Raw genomic sequence first — 27,450 nt, 5'->3', positions numbered from 1 at the left:
TACCTTCATCACACAGATTGCTATTTTTTAAGTGTGAATGTAAACGTTGAGAGTATTAACGTTTGAAATGGGGGGCTATAAGACGGGTGAGAGCTTGAAGTGGGGGGTCTGGTTGGAGTCCTGGCTCTGTCACTTTCTGGCTACGTGACCCTCGGGCAAGTGACCTAAGCGCTTCTGAGCCTGTTTCTTCATCTGGAAGCAGAGGAAACAGGTAGGTTCCAGAGCTGTCACAGGGATGCACATGAGGTCTAACGGGGAGCCTGGGATGCGACTGATGCTCATCAAGTGCATGTGGCGGGAATCAGGGTCCCCATAGCCTGTGCTGGAGGAAGCCTTCAGATTCTCCTTAGATGCTGCTGAGAGCAGCACCAAACATCCCAGGCTAAATTGATGCCAAGTACCTTCCGGCATTATCTCATTTACTCTTCACGGCCACCCTGAAAGACAGATGCTATTAGCAGTTTCCTTATACAGGAGAGGTAGGCAAGGCCCAGAGAGGTGAGGTGACCTGTACAAGGTCACACAGCCAGGAAGGTGGAGTTGAAATTTGACCACAAGCCTCACGGATTCTAACCCTTTAAAAAACTTGCCTCAAAGAGTGTCCTGGGCACACCACACTCTGATCATACTGCCCTACCCACCCACACCCTCCCATTTTCCTTTAGTTGATCAAAACCTGCCCATCTTCTGCAGCCTCTTCCTCCTGGAAGCCTGCCCTGGTTAACCTCCTTGGACCTTACTGATCTCACTTCTCTGATGTCACTTCCTGTCCAAATCACTTCATTGGGGACTTATTCTGCATCTTTCATTGCTAGTTAATGCTCCAGGTCAAGAATGGCAGTCACCTCAAAGCCTTCTGGGTCCCCTGAGTGCACAGACCATCCTTTTCCATTTCAGCAGAAAAAGTCTAGTGACTTCGGTGATGACTAATTGCTGTTGGCTCACTTCTTTATATGCAAAGAAATGATTAGGAAGAGCCAAGCTCCTCCTGTAATATTCACTTCTGGTTCATTTATTTTAAAATTACTGCATTCTAGGCAAGAAACATCGACAGATGCTAAAATTCAAAAGTATAACACGAAAGAGGATGCTGGTAGTCATAAAGTATCTTCCCAGATGTTATTACTAATTACAAAGGAGGAAAAGCAGGCTTGCAGTGGAGAAACTGGAAAAATGCCATTTTAACAGTGTAACCTAAGTAAACATCATCGGTAAGGAGACATGTCCACATCACGTACCTCCCATGTGACACTGAGACAGACAAGCACTTCATTGGGATTCCTGCCAAGTACGTACACCCTCAATCTCATCATGAGAAAATGCCAGAAAAACCCAAATTGAAGAACAGTCGTCTCAGTATTCTTGAAAAGTATGAAAGTCATGAAAGAGAGAAAAAGGAAAAAAGACTGAAGACCAGAATTTATCAGACTAAGGAAATACGACAACCCTGTGCCACATGGAGCAGAAAAAGGATGTTACAGGAATAACTGGCACTTTTTAATAATGTCTGTATATTAGTTAATAATATTAAGCCCATGTTAAACTCCCAGTTTTGATATCCATACCATGGTTACATAAGATGTTTGCGTTAGGGGAAATCTGGATTTTTTGCAACTTTTCTATAAGTCTAAAATTATTCCAAGACAAAAAGTTTTTAAAAATTAAAATAAATGATGTTTAGGACTTCCCTGGTGGCGCAGCAGTTAAGAATCTGCCTGCCAAGGCAGGGGACACGGGTTTGATCCCTGGTCCAGGAAGATCCCGCATGCCGAGGAGAAACTAAGCCTGTGCACCACAACTACTGAGCCCGCATCCTGCAACTACTGAAGCCCACGCGCCTAGAGCCCGTGCTCTGCAACAGAGAAGGCAGCGCAATGAGAAGCCCTCGCACCGCAATGAAGAGTAGCCCCTGCTCTCTGCAACTAGAGAAAGCCCTCCCAGAGCAATGAAGACCCAACACAGCCAAAAATAGATACATAAACACATAAATCTACATAAATAAATAAATAAATAAATAAATAAATAAATAAATAAATAATGTTTAACTATAATGCATTCTGTTTGTTTCCTTCATGGCCGTTGGCATGGGTTTTAATGACGTATAATTTTGTTTATTTGCTTGTTTACTGTCTTCCTCCTTGGAGAGTGTGAATTTGATAAGGGATGAAAACATGTGTGGTTTTTTCCAAAAGAAAAGCAAACCAGAGGTGGGTGACACCTAACAGGTGATCGCAAAATATTTGTTCCATTAACGACAGTTAGATTCGAGGCTGAGGGCTCACCCACCCCACAGTCATCAGCTAGATTTTCTGCCTCCGACTTTTCTGATCTCCCCTCTGCCCGGTGCAGAAATGAAGGAAGATGGTCTATGCACTCAGGGCATCTAGAAGGCTTTGGGGTGACTGACATGCTCAACCTGGGGCATTAACTAGCAATTTAAGGTACAGAGAAAGTCCCCGAGGAAGTGGCATGGAACTGGAAGTGACGTTAGAGAAAGGACATACATGGGAGAGACTGAGGCTGACCGGGAGATGATGCTTCCTGGTGCCTCCTTGATCCCAGGGATGAGAAAGTCATCATCAGCCAGTTTTCCCAAAGCCTGGTCCCAGGTCTGCAGATGGTCCCGATGTTGCACAGACGTGGCTTAAATAACAAGGAGTCACGGAGTGAAACAGTCGCCCCCTTCAGGATCTGTGATGATTTCCGGGAGAAAGTCTCCGTGGCAGACCTCAGGTTCATGGCTTCCACAGGTTACCTACTTAGAACTTAGTAGTGGGTTTCTTTCTTTTTTTTTTTTTTTTTTGCTGTTGCTATTATCATAATTTATCTTTATAATACCCTTTCATGTGAACAAGTAATACTGGTTTCTATTTATGGTGTCCTTTTAAATGTATTTATGTAAGTTTTTAAAGTGATTTAATTTAAAGAGAAAGAGCAAATAAAAATTGCATGCAGAACATGGATATGACTTAACTTATGACAGTAGGATATGGTGGTATCTGCTATAACAAAAAAAGAATCCTGAAGGTGGTGTGTGAATTACCAAAGCTTAGGATACACTGATACTGCCCATCGTTCAATTAGAAATGATGGATCTATTCTTATATTGTAGCCAAGAGGAAGCTTTTGCCAGAATTGGATCCCCAAGTGTCCCAACCTTCAATATTTATGACTCTTACTTACGAGGGTGAGCCAAAAATTATCTGCACTCCGGTTATATTAAAACTTCTGTTGGCTGCACTGTCTTAGCGCTTTCTGTTCAAGGCTACTATCTCCCCACTCACTGTTGTGCCGGTGTGAATGTGTTACATCAGTTCATTTGTAACTGCAGTGTGAGCAAAAATGGATGCCCCACTTTTGTGACTTGCGTGAAAGAAGAGCAGCATGTGGTGATTTGTTTTTTGTGGTCTGAGGGTGTACCTGGTGACGTTTTTTATTGAAGACTTTGTGCAAAGCATGGAGAAAGTGTTTTGTCGCGAAGAAGTGGGTATGAATGGATAGAGAAGTTCAAGGAAGGTCACACAAGTGTCAGCCATCAAGCAGGAGGCGGATTGGGGCTTCCCTGGTGGTGCAGTGGTTAAGAATCCACCTGTCAATGCAGGGGACACGGGTTCGATCCCTGGGCCAGGAAGATCCCACATGCTGCAAAGCAACTAAGCCTGTCCGCCACAACTACTAAGCCTGTGCTCTAGAGGCTACAAGCCACAACTACTGCAGCCCATGCACCTAGGATCTGTGCTCCGCAACAAAAGAAGCCACCACAATGAGAAGCCCACGCACTGCAATGAAGAGTAGCCCCCGATCGCCACAGCTAGAGAAAGCCTGTGCGCAGCAAGGAAGGCCCAACACAGCCATAAATAAATAAAAATAAAAACAAAACAAAACAAAAAAGACCCAACACAGCCAAATTTAAAAACAAGAAAAGAAAAGAAAAAAGGAGCTGATCCACTTCTGATGAAGAAGTGAAGACAGCAGAGCACTTGTGGCTCGCAGCTCAGCCTACAACATTTTTTAAGGAGGGAATACGAAAACTTGTTGACAGATGGACAAAGTGTATTGAAAAGCAAGGAGACTATGTCAAAAAATGACGTATTTGTCTTTTCTAAAAGGTAATTAAAATAAATTCTACAGCCAGAGTGCGGGTAATCTTTGACTCAGCCTCATATTTACTTCATAAATTCATAGTCTTGACAATTCATACCCTTCATCCAGGCACGATGCCTTGTAACACTTCCAAATTCATTCATTCATCCAACACCTATTTCTTTTTTTTTTTTCTGTTATTTTTTTCAGTGACATTTTATTTTTTTTTTATTTTATTTATTTATTTGTTATTTTTGGGGGGGTACACCAAGTTCAATCATCTATTTTTATACACATATCCCTGTATTCCCTCCCTCCCTCGAGTCCCCCCCCCACCCTACCTCGAGTCCCCCCCACCCTCCCCATCCCAGTCCTCTAAGGCATCTTCCATCCTCGAGTTGGACTCCCTTGGTTATACAACAACTTCCCACTGGCTATCTATTTTACAGTTGGTAGTATACATATGTCTGTGCTACTCTCTCGCTTCGTCTCAGCTTCCCCTTCACCCCCCGCCCCCTCCCATACCTCGAGTTCTCCAGTCCATTCTCTGTATCTGCGTCCTTGTTCTTGTCACTGAGTTCATCAGTACCATTTTTAGATTCCATATATGTGAGTTAGCATACAATATTTGTCTTTCTCTTTCTGACTTACTTCACTCTATATGACAGACTCTAGGTCTAACCACCTCATTACATATAGCTCCATCTCATCCCTTTTTATAGCTGAGTAATATTCCATTGTGTATATATGCCACATCTTCTGTATCCATTCATTTGTTGATGGGCATTTCGGTCGCTTCCATGTCCTGGCTATTGTAAATAGTGCTGCAATAAACATGATGGTACATGTTTCTTTTGGGATTATGGTTTTCTTTGGGTATATGCCCAGGAGTGGGATGACTGGATCATATGGTAGTTCTATTTGTAGTTTTTGAAGGAACCTCCAAATTGTTTTCCATAGTGGCTGTACCAACTTACATTCCCACCAACAGTGCAGGAAAGTTCCCTTTTCTCCACACCCTCTCCAACATTTGTTGTTTCCAGATTTTGTGATGATGGCCATTCTGACTGGTGTGAGGTGATACCTCATTGTGGCTTTGACTTGCATTTCTCTGATGATTAGTGATGTTGAGCATCTTTTCATGTGTGTGTTGGCCATCTGTATGTCTTCTTTGGAGAAATGTCTATTTAGGTCTTCCGCCCATTTGTGGATTGGGTTATTTGCTTTTTTGGTATTAAGCTGCATGAGCTGCTTGTATATTTTGGAGGTTAATCCTTTGTCCGTTGTTTCATAGGCAATTATTTTTTCCCATTCTGAGGGTTGCCTTCTAGTCTTGTTAATGGTTTCTTTTGCTGTGCAAAAGCTTCTAAGTTTCATGAAGTCCCATTTGTGTATTCTTGATTTTATTTCCATGATTCTAGGAGGTGGGTCCAAAAGGATCTTGCTTTGATGGATGTCATAGAGTGTTCTGCCTATGTTTTCCTCTAGGAGTTTTATAGTGTCTGGCCTTACATGTAGGTCTTTAATCCATTTGGAGTTTATTTTTGTGCATGGTGTTAGGAAGTGTTCTAATTTCATTCTTTTACATGTAGCTGTCCAATTTTCCCAGCACCACTTATTGAAGAGGCTGTCTTTTTTCCATTGTATATTCGTGCCTCCTTTGTCAAAGATAAGGTGCCCATATGTGTTTGGGCTTACTTCTGAGTTCTCTATTCTATTCCATTGATCTTCCTTTTTATTTTTGTGCCAGTACCATACTGTCTTGATCACTATGGCCACGTAGTAAAGCTTGAAGTCAGGAAGCCTGATTCCACCAACTCCATTTTTCCTTCTCAAGATTGCTTTGGCTATTCGGGGTCTTTTGTGTTTCCATACACATCGTAAGATTTCTTGCTCTAGTTCTGTGAAAAATGCCATTGGTAATTTGATGGGGATTGCATTGAATCTGTAAATTGCTTTGGGTAGTACAGTCATTTTCACTGTGTTGATTCTTCCAATCCAGGAACATGGTATGTCCCTCCATCTGTTTGTGTCGTCTTTGATTTCTTTCATCAATGTCTTAAAGTTTTCTGCATACAGATCTTTTGCCTCCTTAGGCAGGTTTATTCCTAGGTATTTGATTCTTTTTGTTGCAATGGTGAATGGGAGAGTTTCCTTCATTTCTCTTTCTGCTCTTCCCTTGTTAGTGTATAGGAATGCAAGAGATTTCTGTGCATTAATTTTGTATCCTGCTACTTTACTAAACTCATCAATGAGTGCTAGCAGTTTTCTGGTAGAGTCTTTAGGGTTTTCTATATATAATATCATGTCATCTGCAAAGAGTGACAATTTTACATCTTCTTTTCCAATTTGGATTCCTTTTATTTCTTTTTCTTCTCTGATTGCTGTGGCTAAAACTTCCAAAACTATGTTGAATAATAGTGGTGAGAGTGGACACCCTTGTCTTGTTCCTGTTCTTAGAGGGAATTCTTTCAGTTTTTCCCCACTTAGAACGATGTTGGCTTTTGGTTTCTCATTTATGGCCAACACCTTTTTCTTGAGCACTTACTGCATGCCAGCCCCACTCTAGATCCTTAGGACACGTCAAAGAACAAGGGAGACAGAAGTCCCTGTGCTCGCAGACCTCACATTCTAGCAGGAAGAGGAGGGCCATAAACCATGATATATGTCATCAACATAAATGATAACATACGTCCAAAAAAATCAGAGCAATGCAAGGGGGACATGGGGTGGGGGCCAGATCATGCCGGATCTGTGCGCCCGTGTAAGGACTTTGGCTTTTGCTCAAGACAGCAGGGGGCAAAGGTGGAGGCTGAGAGACCTGTCCGGAGGCTCCTGTAGGTGTCCAGCCAAGAGGGCACCCAGGCTTGACCTGGGTTGTAGCAATGGTGGTTGTTTCATCCTGGATACTTTACAGGAAGAGCCCCAGGATTTGAGGACCATTCAGGTGGAGGGGGTGTAAGAGAAAATGCCAGACGTCAATCCGGTGATTAGATGTTTGGCCTGAGCAACCAGAAGGATGGGGTGGCAACAGATGAAATGGGAGAATCTGGCTGGCCACAAAGCTGATGCTTCATAAATAGCCACTTAGAGCATAAACTGCCCCCTTTTACAGATGTGGCAATTATGGCACCGAGAGGTTAAGTAACCTGCCTAAGGTCACCCAGCTGGCATGTGGTAGAGCCAGGATTTGGACCCAGGCTGTCTGGCCCCAGAGTCTACAGTCTTAACCATTGGCCTTCACAGCCCAACAGGATAAGAGGTCAGCCTGGGACTTTCTCTGTGTGAACTGAGAAAGAGCTACTTTCATAAATCAGGGATAAAGTTTCTGAGGATCAGTCCTGGCCTTGGAGACATTATAGATGGAGTGGGGAAAATTTTCATAATCTGTCAAACTTTCTTGGTTAGAAAGACTTAACCCCGAATCCAACCTAGCATTGCCAGCAGCCCCCAACCCCTCCAAACCACACTTTTTAATCCTTTGCTAAAAGGCTTTTCAATATATGGTCAGCTTTAAATACTAGCATTTAACAGAATCTATTTGTGCTAGAGAATAACCAACCCAACTTTTGTTCAAACTGGCCCCAATACAATACGCCGTCAGAAATAGCAATGTGACAGGTGAAAATTGCACACATCTGTCCCTTTTCCACATGTCTTCAGCTCTGAAATTAGATCTCAGCGAATCTTGTGCACATTCACGCTTTGATCCGGGGCCTCATCTGAGCCAGAATGAAATATGTCACATTTCATTCATAAAAGACATGATTAAAACAGACAATCAGTTATGTTGGGAAATAACACATTCCCCTAAGCCCGAAAACAGTGTTTGATTTTGAGACCCTGAATATACAAAAAGACAACAGCCAGACCATAGAGGACAATAAAAGTCTGACCCACAACCTTGCAGCAACCAAGCCAAAAAGCCAAACCACGACCTTGGAAACAATCAGCCCAGAAAGGTCTGAAGTTGGTCCACGACTGCCAGCTGCCCTTTTCACAGCCTCTGCTTCCATTCAAGGTCAACCAGAAAGAGCAAAATATGTTCCCCAGATTCGTCACATAAGATGCTCACTGCTAGGGAGCTTGCCTCCAGCTTCTCCACGCCAACAATCAGAGCAGACCTGAGCCTCCCTGTTTTCAGGATAAACTTTCCCACTTCCCTGCCTGCCCTAGAGTCTTTGCCAGATGCCAGTGACGGCAACTGACTCCCTTGCCAAAGCAAGGTCTGGATAAATAGGCTTTGCTTGTTCCCGTTTAGGTGATCTTCGTCTATTTCCATAATTTCAGTGCATTCTTCTCTGGCCATAAAGTACAGCATAAGAAATAACAGTCAACTATACTCAATATCTTGTAATAACCTATAATGGAAAAGAAGTTGAAAAGAATATATAAATACATATATGCATGTATGTGTAACTGAATCACTTTGCTGTACATCTGAAACTAACACAACATTGTAAATTAACTATACTCCAATAATAGAAATGAGAACTTTATCCTTGTATAGGAATGAAATTGATATTTATATACTGGTTCTTTAAATCAAATTTATTGTATAATTTACATGTGAATAAAGCTTCTGTAAACAAACAAGAAATAATAGTCATATCTAGGAAGGTAAGAAGCCAAGAAACTCTAGATGCTGACCCAGAAAGCTTCCAGAGGTAAAGCTCACTCCCCACCTAGACAAGCAGAAAAACCCAAAAGAATGTTCTCAACTCCTACATGCAGACCCACAGCCCAATCCCACTGCTTCCCCACTGCGCAACTTCAGACAGGTAGCCCCTAACCTCTCTGAGTCTCAGTTTCCACATCCATAAAATGGACATGAATATGCTGTACAGTACCTATGATAATACAGTGAGAGACACAACTTGAGCCTGGAACAGTACACATAATTATTAAAAAGCACAAATTAATAGTATCAATTGCATATATCTGGAGAAAACCATAATTCAAAAAGATACATGCACCCCAGGGTTCACTGCAGCACTATTTACAATAACCAGGACATGGAAGCAACTTAAATGTCCATCAGCAGAGGAATAGATGAAAAAGACGTGGTACACATACACAATGGAATATTACTCAGCCATAAAAAAAAGCAAGAAAGAATGCCATTTGCAGCAACATGGATGGACCTAGAGATTATCATACTAGCAGAAGTCAGTCAGACAGAGAAAGACAAATATCGTATAATATTGCTTATACATAGAATCTAAATGGTACAAATGAACTTATCTACAAAACAGAAGAAGAGTCACAGATGTAGAAAATAAACTTATGGTTACTGGGGGGAGGGATAAATTGGGAGATTGGGATGGACATATACACACTATTATATATAAAATAGATAAAACTAATAAGGACCTACTGTATAGCACAGGGAACTCTTCTCAATACTTTGTAATGGCCTATAGAGAAAAGAATCTAAAAAAGAGTGGCTATCACTTTGCTGTACAGCAGAAAGTAACACAACATTGTAAATCAACTCTACTCCAATAAAATTTCTTAAATAGTATCAATTAAAACATAAGAGTGTCAATAACAGCATCAATTGTAGTAAATAATAGTGTCAATTAACACTTACTGGAACCTACAGGGTGCCAGGCACCCTTCTAATTGCTTGACATGGAGGAACTAATTCACTAAATAAAGCTAGTGATGATGGAGGGGAGGTTTCATTTCCTATAATGACCAACCACTTCTATCTCCCTGACACACAGGGAATGAATCAGTGATGTCTGCCTTCCGATATTAGAATCTAGCCCCTCTTTCAAGCATTGCATCCCCCTTTTCCCAATGCTATATCAAGAGTATCAAAATGCTCATGGGAGCCAGATAAGTGAGTGCAATGGGCCAGGTGTGGGACAATAGGGCGTAGTAAGGACTGGGGTGAACTAGGCAATACATGACCCATTTGAAGGGGGGAGCCACTCCCTAACTAGAGCCAACTGTCTCCAAGTTGCTAAATCTTCAAAACTTTCCAAGTAAATAATTTGCGGGACCTCCCTAAATATTTTAAGGAATGCCATCTGAGCTTAAAAAAAAAAAAAAAAAAGAGCACACATGTGTGGGGCTAGACTTGCTATAACCATCAGTTTGCAAACTCTAGACAGAGCTGGGTTCCCACCAAGTCTAATCAGTTTCACCACCAAGACTAACTCAAGGGGCTTCGAATAGGAACTAAACCCACTTGGGGTCTGCCAGGGTCTCGGGATCCTATTGGCAGGCTCTGAACAAGCACACCTCCAAACAGGCAGGATCTGGTACATCGGCCTCTGTCAGAATCAGAAGGACCATACTGGACTCACGATTAATGCTTATTTTTCCTCACCTGCACCCAGCAAAACAAGCCCTGTCTGCATTGCTGTTTATATGGCCACTACCTCGGCATCTGAGGATGGGGAAACACCACAGCCTAACATTTAGTGGAGACTCTCCAGGTGCCAGGCACTGTTCTACAAACTTTATTAACTTGTGTAATCCTCACAACAACCCTGGGAGATAGATCCATCATTATTGCCATCTTACCGATGGGGAAGCTGAGGCCCAGAGAGGTTAGGTGACTTGTCTCAGGGCACACAGCTGTTACGTGGAAGAGCCACTGCTGCTTCCTACCGCTACCCAGGAACATTCATGAGCAAAATAAGCTAAAGACAGGTTTGTCCCCCTAGCGCAGAGAAGTTCCCCACTTTCTGCAATCCTAAAACCAAGTCTGCGTCATACAGTTAGAGACAGCTGCTTTGCTTTGACAAAGGATTCTTCACTGATGAAAACCTGTGAGGTGGGAAACATTGTCTCAGAAAGCTGCTTCATAGATTTAGAAACTGGAATTCATTTACAAAGTGTCCACTTCCAGGCATCATGGGATTCTGCCTGCCACATCAAGGGGGCAGCGAGAGGTTCAGACTGTCACGGGAGAGCCTGAAGAGGAACACACTTGAACCTCACAGCCCGAATCGCCGCTCTCAAAGCTGAAGTTTTAATCCTGGCTTCTCACCAGGATTATACTTAGGGAGTGCTTAGAAAATAGAGATATATATGTGTGTATACATATGTATAGGTGTGTGCGTCTGTATGTGTTCAGATGTGATTATAATAAAAATAGCAAGGGCACTGGATTTACAAACCAAAAAAAGAAAAAAAGAAAATAGAGATGCCCAGGGCCCACCCCCCCGGGGCCGACTCTGCTTCACAGTTGTCTGGCCTGTTGTATTGCACGGGTCTTATTTCATGTTTGTAAGTTTCTTCTGTTAGCAAATGATCAACAGCCACTTGATAGATTAAGAACTCATTGATGTCATTGATGATCAAGAGTCGATCTCAGGCTTCCCTGATGGCACAGTGGTTAAGAATCCACTTGCCAATGCAGGTGACATGGGTTCGATTCCTGGGCGGGGAAGATCCCACATGCCACAGAGCAACTAAGACCATGTGCCACAACTACTGAGCCTGTGCTCTAGAGCCTGCGAGCCACAACTACTGAGCCAAGTGTGACAACTACTGAAGCCCACCCACCTAGAGCCGGCACTCGGCAACGAGAGAAGCCACCGCAATGAGAGCCTGTGCACCGCAACGAAGAGCAGCCCCCGCTCTCTATAACTAGAGAAAGCCCATGTGCAGCAACGAAGACCCAACACAGCCAAAATAAATAAATAATAAAATAAATCTAAAAAAAAGAGAGAGTTGAACTCCATCCCATCCAACCCGCCAAAGCCTCTTACCTAAGAGTGAAGTGGTCAGCCACAGAGCCACTGGTCAGAGAGACCAAAAAGGTAGCAGTGTCCCCTTCCCGGACGAGGTTCAGAGGGACCGAGACCACGACGTTCTCATCCAGGCTCAGCAGGGACCACTTCAGATCGTCCTGGGTCGGGTAGACCACCACGCTCCCGATCCTCTCCCGGGCGGGAGGCGCGGGCGGGGGGCTGTCGTGGCCCGAGTGGATGTTGTTCTCCCACTTGCCGTCCTCCTCCAGGGGACACTGGCCGGCCTGGTCGGCCGGGTAGAGCGTGAAGAAGAGCTCCATGGCGGTGCCACCCAGCAGGGCTGGGATCTCCTCCTCGGGCTCCAGGTCCAGCCCGGAGCTGAACCACTCCGGCAGCAGCTCCAGCTCGGCCACACACAGCCCCGGGGTCCCCTGCAGCCGACAGCTGGCCGCCACTTCCCGGGCCTCGGGGAAAGCAAACATTTTGACGCAGGGTAGCTGTTCCGCAGGGTCCCCGCCATCGGCCCAGCCCACCCCGGTGATGTAGAACAAGGTCTGCACTTTGGGTCTGTTGGAGTAAATGGAGCTATCGAGGATGTGGGCTTTCAGCTTCCAGTGGAAGGGAAACTGGCCCATGGTGCCAAAGGGTGTAGCGGTCAGCAGGAGCTCCCGGGGAACCGTCTTTTCAGCGGAAAACGGCCCATAGCTGGCATTGATGATCGGGGGGCTCCTGGCTCGGTAGATAAAGAATGACTCCACCCGGGCCTGCAGACTGGAGTTCCGAGTGACATCCTGGTTGGCCTCTTTCAGGAAGAAGGACTCTTCTGCGTCAGAGATGTGGAAGCTCGTGGGAAGGTAAGCAGGGAGCGAGGAAAACCTCTGCAGGCTGTCCACGATGGCTCGGCACTCGGTCACTGCACGAGAAACGAACGCAGAGGGAGAATGAGAGCCGCGTCGGGGTACGTAATAAAATTAACGCGATGCAGTCTCCACCCATCCCCTCAACCCGCCGCCCGCTGGCCACGCCCATCCGACCCCTGGGTCTCATCACAGTGAAAGTCCTGTCATTACATAAAGTGTGTTCCAAAATAACCAGGGCAGAGTGGGAAGGAGCCCCACGTACCACCCATCCAGCCGCCCCTGTGGCTGAATTACACCCCTGGAGGGACAACATCACACCCTCTTGTTCTTGCAAAGCCCCAAACTCAGAGGATCATGGTCATCTCTGTTGTAATCACACACACCCCCTCCCCCCGCCCCAGACAGTAGGCTGCACACCTACCAAGCCCACCATACAAGCAGGCATCTACTGTATATGATGTGTTAACGCTTGAGTACTTTGACATTCATGCTTCTTCCCATAACTCCTGGACATGGTGTCTACATGGATGTTTAGACATCTCCTCTTTTCGAAATGAGGGTGAACCTAAGGCTCAGCATTCCCACTTCTAGAAACCTCTCCTTCTAAAACACCAGTGAGAATGCAGAAAGATCTATTTATCTACAAGGATGTCCACTGCAGCATCCTTTTGAATTGCAGACAAACTTAAGGATGTATGTGCTTGATACTTAAAACTGTAAGAGGAAAGCAGAAGAGAGTCAGAGGGAGATGTGACTATAGAAGAACGATCAGAGAGATGCACAGTTGCTGGCTCTGAAGATGGAGTTAGGGGCCGGGATTCAACTAATTGGGGCAATCTCTAGAAGCTGGAAAAAGCAAGGAAATGGATTCCTTCCTAGAGCCCGCAGGAAGAAATGCAACTCCATCAATATTTTGATTTTAGCCCAATGAGATGTGTGCAACATCTAGCCTTCAGAACTGTACGAAAATAAATTTCTGTTATTTTCAACCATTACAAAAAAAAAAAAAAAAGAATGTATGTGCTAGAGTCAGAAGCCTGGATTTTGAATCCTGGCTCTGCTGCTTCCTAACTGAGCAACCTTGGGCAAATTTCTTAACCTCTCTGTGCCTCAGATGTCCCCTTATAAAGTAGGATATAAATATAAATGATTGTAAGGTTTAATGAGTTAATGAAGTGCTTAGAGTAGTGCTGCCACACGTAAATGTTCAATCAGTCTTTACCTGCTATCATCATAATAATGATAATAATAATAATTTATTAGTTTAAACCATTACAAAGGTTTAGAGGAGACCGGATAAAATATACATTTTTATAGTGGGATAACAGGCAGCTGTAAGATAAGTGAGGCAGTCCCATGAACACACTTGAAAAAATGTCCACAATAGGTCATTAAGTATAAAAAATTATAAATGTATCACATATGATTCTATTTGAGTAGTTTTTTTAGGATGCTATATGTATATATGTAAATGTACATCTATGTATGTTTGTGTATCTATAGAATTCAAAAAGGATTTCTGCTTTTTACCACCTATGTTTCTACTTTCTTCAACTGTTACAATAGTCTCGTGTTACTTTGTTAATGAAAATGTGTAAATATATATAAACATGTATATGTGTGCAGGCATATATGTATGTGTGTGTACGTTTTTGTGTGTATATGTTTGTGTGTGTGTGTGTTTGTGTGTGTATGTGTTTCTTTCAAATGGGGAAACACAGAGAGCAAAGTAAAGCTTCTTCAAAGTGAAGACAACCCACCAGGAACCAGGCTCAGCAGATCAGGCCAAGAACAGACAGGGATTCTTCCTTGCCCTGCAAGAAACCTCTGCCCCTGAAGCCTGGCTTCCAACCAGAGTAAGAGGAAATAAACGAAGCAGCAGTGTTCAAAACGCAGTATCACCAGAGGATAAAAGGCAAATAAACACTCCACTGACTCTGACGTCTGGTAACATTTTTTTTTTTGCAGCCGTTACAAATTCTGCAAAATAAAATTTCTATTGACTTAAATAATTTTTGGCCTTTTCAGGGCTGTCCTTGATGAGCTTTCCTTTCCTAGAGGATAAATTGTCATTAGGGGATTGTGAAATGGATACAGCCACGTAGGGGCTGACGCATCCTTTCTCCAAGCAGGTGTTCCAAAGGCAAGTTCTCCGTGAAGTGCTGCACAATCTCACTTACATGCAGAATCTAAAATAGTCAAATGCATAGAAGCAGAGAGTAGGATGGTGGTTGCCAGGGGCTGGGGGGAGGGGAATGGGGGGGATGTGGGCCAAAGGGTACAAAGTTTCAGTTAACCAAGATGGATATGTTCTGGAGGGCTGATGTTCCGCAAGGTGACATCGTCAACAGCCCTGTATGGTACATCGTAATTTGCTAAGAAAATGGATTTTAAATTAAATCCTCTGTACACACACACATACACACACGCACAATGATAACAGGGTAGAAGTAATGCATTTGTTAATTAGCTTGATTACAGTGAGCATTTCACGATGTATACATATATCAAAACATCAAACTGTACACCTTAAGTACGTACACTTCTTATAGGTCAATGATATCTCAATAAAGCTGTGGGGGATAAAAAAGAAGGAAAGAAAGTTCTCAAGTGTCATCAATACTGCCAGCCCTGGGTCACATTAATTACCGGAGAAGTGTTACTACTTACACATTTCTCCAATTATCTATCTAGATATATTTACTACTCCCTTACTATGTTTCCAGCCCTTGTAGGGATATCACAGGAGCAAGACAGATGTGGTTTCCGCTCCAAGGAGCAGGCAAACTTTGGAGAAAGGTGGGGCTAACATACACAAAGCAGTTACAGAAGGGAACGTTCAGTCCCTTCAAAACGCCCATCCCAATAATTCTCCACCTAGGAATTCATGCGAAGGAAATGAGAGATCAGGAAGGAGATTAATGTGCAAGTGTCATCACAAGTATGATTTATAACAGCAACACACAGGAAGCAACCTAAAAACTCATCATGATTATGTAATGATTAAAGTCTTACTGCGTGAGAGATATTAAGCAGTCATCAAAACCACGATTTCAACAAATATGTAGTGTGGTGAGAAAATGCTTACCACATCTTAAGTGAAAGAGCAGACATCAAATCTTGACTTAAATTAGCCCAAATCTATTTTTTTAATATATTTATTTATTTATTTATTTATTTATTTATTTATTTATTTATTTTTGGTTGCATTCGGTCTTTGCTGTTGCATGTGGGCTTTCTCTAGTTGCAGCGAGCGGGGTCTACTCTGTGTTGCGGTACACAGGCTCTAGGCTTCAGTAGTTGTGGCGCGTGGGCTCAGTAGTTGTGGTGTACCGGCTTAGTTGCTCTGAGGCTCGTGGGATCTTCCTGGACCAGGGATCTAACCCGTGTCCCCTGCATTGGCAGGTGGATTCTTAACCACTACGCCACTAGGGAAGTCCCCCAAACCTATTTAAAACAGAGGTCCCCAGCCCCCGGGCCACTGACTGGTACTGGTCTGTGGCCTGTGAGGAGCTGGCCTGCACAGCAGGAGATGAGCAGCGGGCAAGCGACTGAAGCTTCATCTGTATTTATAGCCGCTCCCCATCACTCTCATTACTGCCTGACCTCCGCCTCCTGGCAGCATTATGGTGAGTTGTATAATTACTTCATTATATATTACAATGTAATAATAATAGAAATAAAGTGCACAATAAATGTAATGTGTTTGAATCATTCGGAAACCATCCCCGCCTCCTCTGTGGAAAAATTGTCTTCCACGAAACTGGTCCCTGGTGCCAAAAAGGTTGGGGACCGCTGATTTAAAATATATTTTAAATAGTAGATATTTTATGTATATAACATATATACATACACAATTATGCATATGATTCATTCACTTTCATATTATGGACCTGGGTTTCCTCCAGATTGCATCCCGTAGATAGGGTAGGATTCGGATCAAAGATGGAGGAGAAAGAGGTGACTCTGAAGAATGAGACTCATCCAAAGGAAAGGTTTAGCTGTTGCCGCCACCAAGGGGCAATTTGTATTTTGACAACGTCAAGCAATGCAGAAGCACCATTCCAGATGAAATTTAAATTATTTTTTGGTTGGTTTATTTCTCCTCTCCAAACCAGGAAATTAAATTCTTGGTGAATTTGCCCGTAAATTAATTGGCAACGAGGGAAATCTTCCTTCCACAGCCTGACGATATCCTTCAGCAGAGATGGGTGGGGAACACAGCCGACCAGATTTGGGAAGAGAGAGGTGCAAATTTTACTTTCTCATAAAATCTAGGGGAAGCCTAAGGCAAGGTTTAAATTCTGACGTATTTACAGATGTAGAAAAGGAAATTAAAATAAATGTAACGTGATGCTCTGTTTCCATTTGGATTAGGTTTTTTTTTCTCTATCATTTATATCGATATTTTATATCTCTTAAAAATTGATTTACAAGAAATTTAGAGCTGAGCCTTCTCTCTTCTTTATTATGGCCAAAACCTGCATTTTATCTGAAATAACAGTGTGAAGTTTACAATCCTGTCCCACCATAACTCAAGCAAAATGCGCTACAAATTTTGTCTGAAGGCTTATATGGAAAGCCATAAACATTGCCTGCCAGACCCTCATTTTGTCCTAGAACCAGATTGCAACAAAATACAATATCTGAATTTAGGAGCATTTTATGAAGCCGAGAGACTGTGTCCTCAGACACACATCCAGTGCCTAAGAAGCTAACGCCCCTCCCTTTAGTCCCCTAATGTCATACGGTGGCACCATTCTTCTTCCCCTTGGCAGGTAGACATTGTGGCCAGAGTTCTAAATGTGAAATGAGGCCCTATTCAGTCTGCTGATTTCCTAGAGGGCTTTTCACCACCCAACTGAATGAGTGGGTCCTGAGAGCAGAAAATGAGGAACTCTTAGTGAGGCTCAGCAGCAGAGGGCTTCTCATCACTGCCCTCCTAGGCGCCAAGAAGAGAGTCAAGTCCAGATTCACCAAGAGCACAAGATGCTCCAGACGGAGGCTCTGTGGTTAAAGGATGCTCTGACTTGCAGATGGCTCTGAAGAAGCCCCAAAGAGAACTTCGGGGGGAAGCTAACAACTTCCCAGAATGAAGCAACTCTCAAGGTGCTGGGAATCCCAGCAGGGACTCTGTGACCCTAAGTTCATGGGTGGACATCACTGCTGTGCTTGGCGTGCAAAAAATACTCCTGGGCATGAGCCTTGGTCAGAACTGGAGGGACCTGTAGCCCCAAGACAATACAGCCCACAGACTCACGAACCTTCTCACTACCATCACCAGCCCTACCTGGAAGCTGATTACCAGTCTTGTGGCTCCTGGTCACCCACCTGAGGGTCAAGGCCTGTGACATTTCTGCATCTGGGTCTCTTCTTCTCATTCCCACAAGACAACACGGACAGGGACAGCCAGGAATAAAAAGGCTCTCTTTGCTCTGGGCCAGGTGGGATAGGTCTTTGAACACCACCAACAAGATGCTCACGGATCTGTCGAAGGGTGGTCCTGACGAATAGCTGGTAATTTACTGTCACCAGTCTGGGTACCCCCACCTCCATGGTCATGGTGGCCAGAAGCTACAAGGAGGCCTTTGGAAGCAACCATATCCATTCAGAATGGTGCAGTGGATGTTGTTTCTGGGGCTGAGGAATGAACTAGGAGATCCTTCATGTTCTCCTGTCTATCTCCACGCTGTTTCCGTGTATTTCTGCATGAACTCTTGCATTTGCTAGAGAAGCTCATCAGCCACCCATAAGCAGAGCAGGCTCCTTCCTACCAGGATCTCTCATTTCAGGAAGGGTTTCTCTGACCAGGGTCTCCAGCCCTGACCCCTGCTCTTCTCTGCATCACAGGAAACTACATTTCCCAAGCTCCCTTGCTCCTTGGCTTCTGGATGTGGTCAGCCAATGGGAAGCTCTGGTAGAAGATGGAGCATGGGAGGTATTTCTCCTCCTTGTCTCCTGGTATTTACTGGCAGAGACCATGCCTCTTCGGTGATTCCAGCCACCTTAGGAGCTCCCATCATATATACAGCTTTCTTAGACAGTAGTTCTAATCCTTACTGGATGGTTCCAGCTTCTGGGTCCGGATAATCCAATTTCCCCACTTTGTCCCTTTAGTCCAATTGGTAGCAGCTTCCTGCTGTTATTAATTTCTGGATTACTTTACCATTCCCAGAAGGTATTTACCATGCCCGACTTGGTTTCGCAGATCTTCCATCACCTGAGTAACTAATTCCCTTGATTAAATTCCCTCTGTGGAAATAACCAGAGTGGTTTCTGTTTTCTTGGCTAAAAGTCTGATGAATACATCCAGTCACTAATCACTCCATCCTGTTATATTTCTTCAAGGACATTCTCACCATCTGAAATTAGCCTTTGTGTTCTTACTGGTTTACTTATTTTCTATTCAGTCTCTCTATTAAAACTCAAGCTCATGAGAGCAGAGACTTTGACATCCAGTTTATTGCAGAATCTCCAGTACCCAGCAGAAGAAACTAAACAAATATGTGCTGAGTGAATGTCCATCAATGAAGACTGCCATGGTTTAACGCTTGAGAGCATAAATCTCTCCGTGTTCCTTCTGAGCCTTTCTTTGGCTTCTTCCCAGGGTTGTTAATAGATACCATTAATATTAACAAATCATTGGCCCATCATATTATCACTCCATTCATTTCTCTCAAATATCACATCACTGTGGTCACTAAGCTGGTTGCTAGGTTTGCCAAGCAAAGAGCTGCGATGTGCACATGGAAGGAAAAAATATCACTTAAGAGAGAAACAGCATTTACAGACCACTTGCGATGTGCCAACACACCTCGGCATTTTTACCTGCTACTTCAGCTGATTATCACAAAGGTTGTGAGATGAATAATCTTAGTCCCTTTGGGAAAATGGTGAAACTGAGGCACAGAAAAATTAAGCAATTTGAACATGGTTTGTGACGTTCAAACCAGCTCTGTCCAATTCCAAAGCCTCTCTACTTTTCTGTATGGCCCTAGGGCCAACTGGCCTGGTGGTTCTACAGTGAGGCCAATGAGTTAGCCACGTGGAGGTCAGCTGAAGGAGCTGCAGCTCGATGCTCACAAGGCCAGGTTCATGGACAAAATCTCTGCACACAAGTGAGGTTTTCATCACTTGACAATCACAGGTGACTGTCTCCCATTCCAGGTATGTGTACCAGCCTGGATTCCCAGGTAGAGCAGGAAAATAGGTACAGCTGACCTAGGGTACCTCAACCCAGCTGCTGGCAAAACAGCTAGTGGTCCATACCTTTCAGGTAGCAATAAATGTGGAAGAGCATTGCTACCTGTAAACCACCTCACATGTCCTAGAGCCTCAGGAGAAGTAGCCAACTCAGCAAGTCAAACCAAATGCTTCAGATTAAGGAGGAGAATTGCATGTGGTTACTTATTCATTATCTACTCATTAACAATTCCAGCAGCTGTGGTGGAATTTCTTGCACATCCCCATTCAGTCTGCTCCCACCCCCAACTGCATCCCATCGCTGTACCCTGGGGACCAGATCCTTCCACACCTCTGCATTTGAAACATGAGTCACTGACCACAGAAGAAAAGGTAGAAAATACTTAACTACTGAATTCAAAAGCCATATATAAAAAGAAAGATGGGAAAAGTAAGATGGGAAAAGTCAGATGAGTTTCTGACTTTCTCAACCAGGTGAAATACCATACACCATAGCTGAAAGAGAAGGAGAGACCACACAGACAGGAAGACATGAGGCCACCAGGGCCAGCTGGTCACCAGGCAGGAGGGACACTCACCTTTGTCCCAAGATTCTTCTCAAATCTCAAACTGGGGAGCCCTGTGTGGCCAACACAGGTTGTTCACAAGGACAGGAAGCAGATAAAAAGCAGACCAGAAGCAGGGGGGAAACAGGAAGCAGAAGGGAAGCAGACAAGGAGCAGAGAAGTGGGCAGGAAGCAGACAGGAAGTGGACAGGAAGTGCACAGGAAGCAGACAGGAAGTGCACAGGAAGCAGACAGGAAGTGCACAGGAAGGAGCAGGTCTCTTCTCCCAGCTGCAGCCTTTCAGTCTCCTCTAGCACTAGACCACCCATTAGTAGAGACTACAGGAAACAACTGGCCAAGAGAAATGTGATTTTCAGATTCCAGCCCCAGCATCATAGACCAGAGAACAGAAAAGTGAGTTTGGAACTAAGAGGCAGTAACTTAACAACTGAGATCCCATTTGTCAGAAGAGAAAATTGAGCCACAGAGGCATTAAGTCTAGTAAATGATCATGCCAGGTCAGGATCCCGAAAAACTGGGTCCACAGTGTACACCCTTAACCACTGGCCTGTAGAGCTTCATGCTGAGCAAGCTGGGGAAAGGAAGAACTCTTACTCCTTGATCTCCAGGCTGTCCCATAATCCCTTCTTGGTCCAGAGGGAGACAGCGAGACTCTAGAGAAATGTATAAAATAAAACCCAGAAAGTGAGCGTCTTTAGAGAGGAAACCAGGAATTCAGAGTTGTGTGTTCCCATCAGAGGCTGCAGAATTATGGCAGGAACCATGGAGAACTCCTAGGTATTGTAGTTTGTAGAACCATTGGCGGGCTAGAGAATACAGGACTAAATCCAGTCTGGAGGAAAAAGATAAGGACTTTGGTTCAGACACATTCGAGCTAAGGTGAAGGGAAGATGATTGAGAGACAGCTAAAAATATGAATGTGGGATTCAGGAGGAGATGGACATGGATTTCACCTCCACACAAAGGTAAGCTCCTTTTAGACACAGCACCACATCCTAAGACAGGGATTCTGAACTCTGGCTACACAGTAGGTACACCTGGTAGAGAACACGGATATTATACCTGTTCCTGCCCATCAGAATTAATTTAAATGGTCTTAAGGAGGGGCCCAATTGTCTCTGTGTTCTCTAGATGATTCAATTGAACAGCAGTGGAAAGAAACACCACTAAAAGTTCAGACACTATTGGTACACAGTAGGTGCTTGTGTATATAGGTTTCCCCCGCCCTCTGAAAGTAAATTGTTCTTGTGAAATCTTTCGTATGCCAAAATGGCACAAAGCAAAGAAGCAATCACCTCAGAGCACATCTTGCTAACATATGCACGAAAGAAAGGGAAAGTAAGCACAGATGCTCACACAGTTCAAAGCTATGGCGACTTGATGCTGAGATGCTGAGTGTGTGTAATTCCCGGGGTAGGAGCTTGGCGCTGCCACTCTCACCCCTCAGGGTGCGCAATACTTCTGTAAAGGCTCACTGTAAAACCAATGCTAAACACTCTTTTCGCTTTTTGCCTTTTTTCGTAAAAGGAGAAATCCTCTCTAGATTTCTTTCAGGTTAGTGAAAAATGGTACTAATGTAATTCTTTCGTGAAAGCGACGTGGCATAAAGTGAACTTTCAAAAAGCTGGGGGCGGGGGCGGGGGGGCGGAATTCCCTGGTGGCTCAGTGGTTGAGAATCCACCTGCCAGGTCAGGGGACACATGTTCAATCCTTGCTCTGGGAAGATCCCAAGTGCCAGGGAGCAATGAAGCCCATGCACCACAACTACTTAGCCTGCATGCTGCGACTACTGAAGCCCGTGAGTGCCTAGTGCCTAGAGCCTGTGCTCCGAAACAAGAGAAGCCACCACAATGAGAAGCCCACGCACCGCAACGAAGAGCAGCCTCCACTCGCCCCAAATAAAGCCCGCACCCAGCAATGAAGACCCAACGCAGACAAATTAATTAATTTTTTGAAAAAAGAATGAGTCATCAAAAAAATTGAATAGTCATTCATTGTCTTGAGTGCAAGTTTTGGGTCATATACCAGTAAATCAATTAAGTATCAGATATGATTATAAATTACAGTGATAATTAAAAATAAAGTATAGAGAAATAAGGACAATGAGAAAAGACCAGAACCATCATCACAGCCGTCATTTATATATAATCCTTACAATACACCAAGCACCTAGCCTAAGCATTTCACAGGTAATAACTCTTTGAATCTTCATAATCTTTGGATTATGAGGATCTGATTATTAGCCCTACTCACAGATGGGGAAACTGAGGCATGAGGAGGTTAAGTGACTTGCCTGAGATTCCAGAGCTAGTAAGTGGCAGAAGGGGTTATTAGATCCAAGTTGTCAAGCTCCAGACGGAGTTTGCACCCTTAGCCACTACGTCCTGCCGCCAGAGGAAAGCTTAGCAAGCAAAGTCTACACTGTAAGAGCTTCGGCAACGACTAAAGGGACTGCAAATGTGCCTCTGAATCGTCCAGCTCTCAAAGCACGAGATGAGGTCACTAGTTGGACACCGTTCATAAGATGAAAGCAAGAAGCAAAGCTCTTCCTGGCTCTGAGAGAAATTCCTCCGGTGGTGGTGCCCCGAGGGACACTACGGCATCCCTGCAATACAGTGAGTTTATTAACAGGCTTCCTATGGTGCTGTCCACGCAAGGCACGATGCAACAGCAAAGGACCATGAGGCAAAGGCAGTTCTGCAGAGGATAAAGGATTGTGAGCCTAGACAGCTGACAGCTCTTGGAAGTTCTGGCCTGATAGGAAAATAAAATCCAGAGATCCTACCTTCAAACTCCCCTCCATGAACCTGCTTTCTCATCAAACCAGCCAAGATCTTAGAAAGAGGTAAGTAGCAGAGGTCTCAAGACTGTACTCTCTGGCAAGGCTTGGGGGCAAACATATTCTACACAGACCAGTATACGAGATTTAAAACGAAATGAAGAGTATCGATCTTTTTCCTCATGATGTCCGCCACTGCTTTTAGGCAAAAAAAGTCCTCCCCAGTATCCCAAGATCAAATATATGCTCACCTATACTTTCAACTGGGTTTCCATGGGTGGGTGTATGTATATACATGTGTGCGTCTACATTTTTTTCATTTAATTCTTTTTTTTTGAGGTATTTTTGACAAAAGTTGTATATATTCAAGGTGTAAATTTTGATGATTTACATTGTGAACTAATCACCACCATCTGGCTAATTCATGTATCCATCATCTCAGATCCACCATCACATGTGAATTATCTTGATTTTTTTTTTTTGGGTGGTGCGAATACTTAGGATCTACCCTCTTATCAAATTTTAAGTATTGTGTTTAATTCTTGAATCCATCTGAAGTTTCTTTTGGGGTATAATGTAAAGTGAAAATCTGATAGTAGCTGCAAATTGGCACACACTGAATCAGATGGCAGAAATATCTTATTTGACTTCAGTTTAGGGTTTTTTAATTGAAAACTAACATGACTGGGGCTTCCCTGGTGGCACAGTGGTTGAGAGTCTGCCTGCCAGTGCAGGGGACACAGGTTCAATCCCTGGGCCAGGAAGATTCCACACGCCGCAGAGCAACTAAGTCCATGTGCCACAACTATTGAGCCTGAGCTCTAGAGCCAGCAAGCCACAACTACTGAGCCCACATGCTGCAACTACTGAAGCCCACGCGCCTAGAGCCCATGCTCCACCATGAGAAAACCATGCACCAAAATGAAGAGCAGCCCCCACTCACCACAACTAGAGAAACCCCGTGTGCAACAATGAAGACCTAATGCAGCCATAAATAAATAAATAATAAAATAAATCCTTAAAAACAAAACAATATGACTGTATTTGGGAACAGAGGCTTTAAAGAGGTGATTAAGTTAAAATGAGATTGTTAGGGTGGGCCCAATCTGTTATGACTGGTCCTTATAAGAAGAGGAGATTAGGACACAGACACACACAGAGGGATGACATGTGAGGACATAGGGAGAAGAGAGCCGTCTACAAGCCAAGGAGCGGGGACTCAGGAGAAACCAACCCTACCAATACCCTGACCTTGGACCTCCAGCCTCCAGAACTATGAGAATAAATGTCAGTTGTTTAAGTCACCCAGTCTGTAGTACTTTGCTATGGCAGCCCTAGGAAACTAATATTGAGAGACTACTCTCCTTCATTAAAATTTTATCAGCTCATCTTGCCTATTTTTTTGTCTTCAGGTTTCCTTTGGATTCATTTCATGCAGTTGCCCAAAACCCAATCGGATGCTACCACATTTTTCTATGTGTTTTCAAGTTTTCTAGAATGAACATGTCTTCTTGCTTATTTAATCTAAGAGAAATACTGATATTTTTCCCTTTAAAAGAAAGATATGGAATTTGATTTTAAGTGGTAGACTGAGCACACTCATTTCCTCACATCTCGACAGAAACCCTAGAGAAATAAAAGCATACAACTACAGAAAGGAATAAACCTATGATTAAGAGAAATGGAGGAGGGCCATCTGAAGATAAAATATTTCAAGAAATTTATGGAAGATAATTGATGGGCAAGACAGCAAGAGAAAACTTGAGCCGGCACACACAGTGAGGACAGAAGCGGCGCATGGGGCTGGAAACCAAGGGGGTAACTGAGTTCTATAGATGAGAAACCCCGTCCAGGCAGACCACCTCCCGAAGTCCCCACCCACAGTAAAAGGTAGAATGCTTGGTCTCTATCTCCAGTTGAGACTCAGCTCTTCTTAAAGGAAATTGAATTAACCCTGGATGGGAATGTCAGGTGTAAAAGTGTGGGTGCTGGGACTCCCATCCTGAAAGGGGGATGGAGGAGAAACAGCCATCGTGCAACCATGAATCGCAAAGGTACACACTGAGAAAGTAATGCAGGAAGTCAGAAGGAACCAGCCACAACATGAGGTTAAAGAACGAATTGAATAACATCAGCTCCTACTTGCCTGAGCCTAAGCGAATTTGACTCGGATCCTTGTAAGAAAAGGTGATTAAGGATTTCCCTGATGACGCAGTGGTTAAGAATCCACCTGCCAATGCAGGGGACACGGGTTCGAGCCCTGGTCCAGGAAGATCCTACATGCCATGGAGCAACAAAGCACATGCACCACAACTATTGAGCCCGCATGCTGCAACTACTGGAGCCCATGCGCCTAGAGCCCATGTTCCGAAACAAGAGAAGCCACTGCAATGAGAAGCCTGCACACCAAAACCAAGAGTATCCCCTGCTCACCACAAGCGGACAAAAGCCCGTGCACAGCAGCAAATACCCAATGGAGCCAAAAACTGAAAAAAAAAGGGCGGGGGCGGGGGCGATTAGGACATAGATACACACAGAGGGACGACCATGTGAACGCACAGAAGGAAGATGGCCATTTATAAGCTATGGTGGCCAGGGGTTTCTGTGACTTACAGCCAAATACAGTGTTAACTGGTAAGAAAGGAAAGCAAGGAGGAGTGTAAGTTAGCTAAATTCTCATCTTTTCCAGCGAGAGCGCTGCTGTTTGAATTCGTTAACTCAAGGAGGAGAGGTAGCGGGAATGGTATATAGAATGATAGAAATAATCTCCGCTAACAGAACTAAAAGCAGAAACGGCTGGACCTGGCTGACTTCGGGGAGACAGATCAAAGACACAGAGATCGGGACTTCCCTGGCCGTCCAGTGGTTAAGACTCAGCACTGCCACTGCAGGCGGCGCAGGTTCGATCCCTGGCCGGGGAACTAAGAGCCCACATGCCGCATGGTGGGGCTAAAAAACAAAACAAAACAATTTGAAAAGATGCAGAGGGATGGAAGATTATTACCTTTCTTTGAAAGTTATCCTGAGCCATTTTATTTTCCCCATATGCATGCATGGCTGTGAGGATGAACAGGCTTTGTCTGCATGAACCCCAAACTAGCCAAGCAGAGGAGGACAGCGTTGAACAGATGTTGGAAATTTGAGCGTAGGGTGAAGGGAGAGTGGCCTTAATCTTGACAAAAAGGCATCAGGTTTGTAGGAGAGATGACTACCTGTCCAAAAAACAGTACCAGAGAAACTTCCTAGGTGGCGCAGTGGTTAAAAATCCACCTGCCAATGCAGGGGACGTGGGTTCAATCCCTGGGAGAGGAAGATCCCACATGCTGCGGAGCAACTAAGCACTTGCACCACAACTACTGAGCCTGCACTCTAGAGTTTGTGAGCCACAACTACTGAGCCCACATGCCACAACTACTGAAGACTTAGAGCCCATGCTTCACAATAAGAGAAGCCACTGCAATGAGAAGCCCGTGCACTGCAACAAAGAGTACCCCCCGCTCGCCACAACTACAGAAAGCCTGTGTGCAGCAACAAAGACCCAACGCAGCCAATAAATAAATAACCAAACATAAATTTATAAAAACCAGCCTCTCCTGCATCCTGATGTGGCCATGTGACTAGTTCTGGCCAATGAAATAAGAGCCTGTCTTGCATATCACTATGAAGCCAAAATTGATATCTTTTACCTTCCATCAATGAGAAGCAGGGGACTTTGAGGGCCCAAGCCATGGCGCAGCCATAAGCTGAGAGGTGCCTGGACCCCTGAGTCTCCACCTGGAAGGAATCCACCTGCCAAATATGGCACTCACATTGGATGAGAGCAAGAAAGGAATCTTACGATGTGTTAAGCCACTGCTGGGGTTTATTTATTACAGCACCTAGTGATACCTAAATAAAACAACATTGTATAGGCTAACAATTTGGACAGCTGTGATCCTGCCCCTACTATGAAGTTGGAAAAAAATTTCACATCTCTTCCTTAAGGTAAACTGTGCCTTCATTAGCGAGGAGATACAGACACTCAGAGAAACAAAGTGAAGAGCTGTTAAGCCGATGTGAGAGGTTTCCATGGGGCACCAGATGTAGAAAGAGAGTTATTAAACGGATTATATAGATCTTAGTGACAGTAATTTTGACCTCCTATAGGCACCGTCAGCTGTTAAACAGTAGGAAATGTTGATGACCTTGTTCTAATTTCCATTTATATTTATTCTAAATTGGACACCTTGGAGATTGTTTAAATAAGA

General features: G+C 44.1%; 1 protein-coding gene across 1 annotated transcript in view; it reads right to left on the bottom strand.

Annotated features, from left to right (window-relative positions):
- Positions 1-27,450, bottom strand: part of TMEM132B (transmembrane protein 132B) — a 277,602-nt gene that overhangs the window by 228,338 nt on the left and 21,814 nt on the right. The window contains exon 2 of the mRNA XM_057746462.1: positions 11,814-12,708. Within this exon, the coding sequence (XP_057602445.1) occupies positions 11,814-12,708 (895 nt within the window). The remainder of the gene's footprint in view (positions 1-11,813; positions 12,709-27,450) is intronic.

Source organism: Hippopotamus amphibius, chromosome 8 (genome assembly GCF_030028045.1).
Source record: "Hippopotamus amphibius kiboko isolate mHipAmp2 chromosome 8, mHipAmp2.hap2, whole genome shotgun sequence".
In the NCBI taxonomy this organism is placed as follows: Eukaryota; Metazoa; Chordata; class Mammalia; order Artiodactyla; family Hippopotamidae; genus Hippopotamus; species Hippopotamus amphibius.
This window is presented reverse-complemented; position numbering and strand designations above follow the sequence as displayed.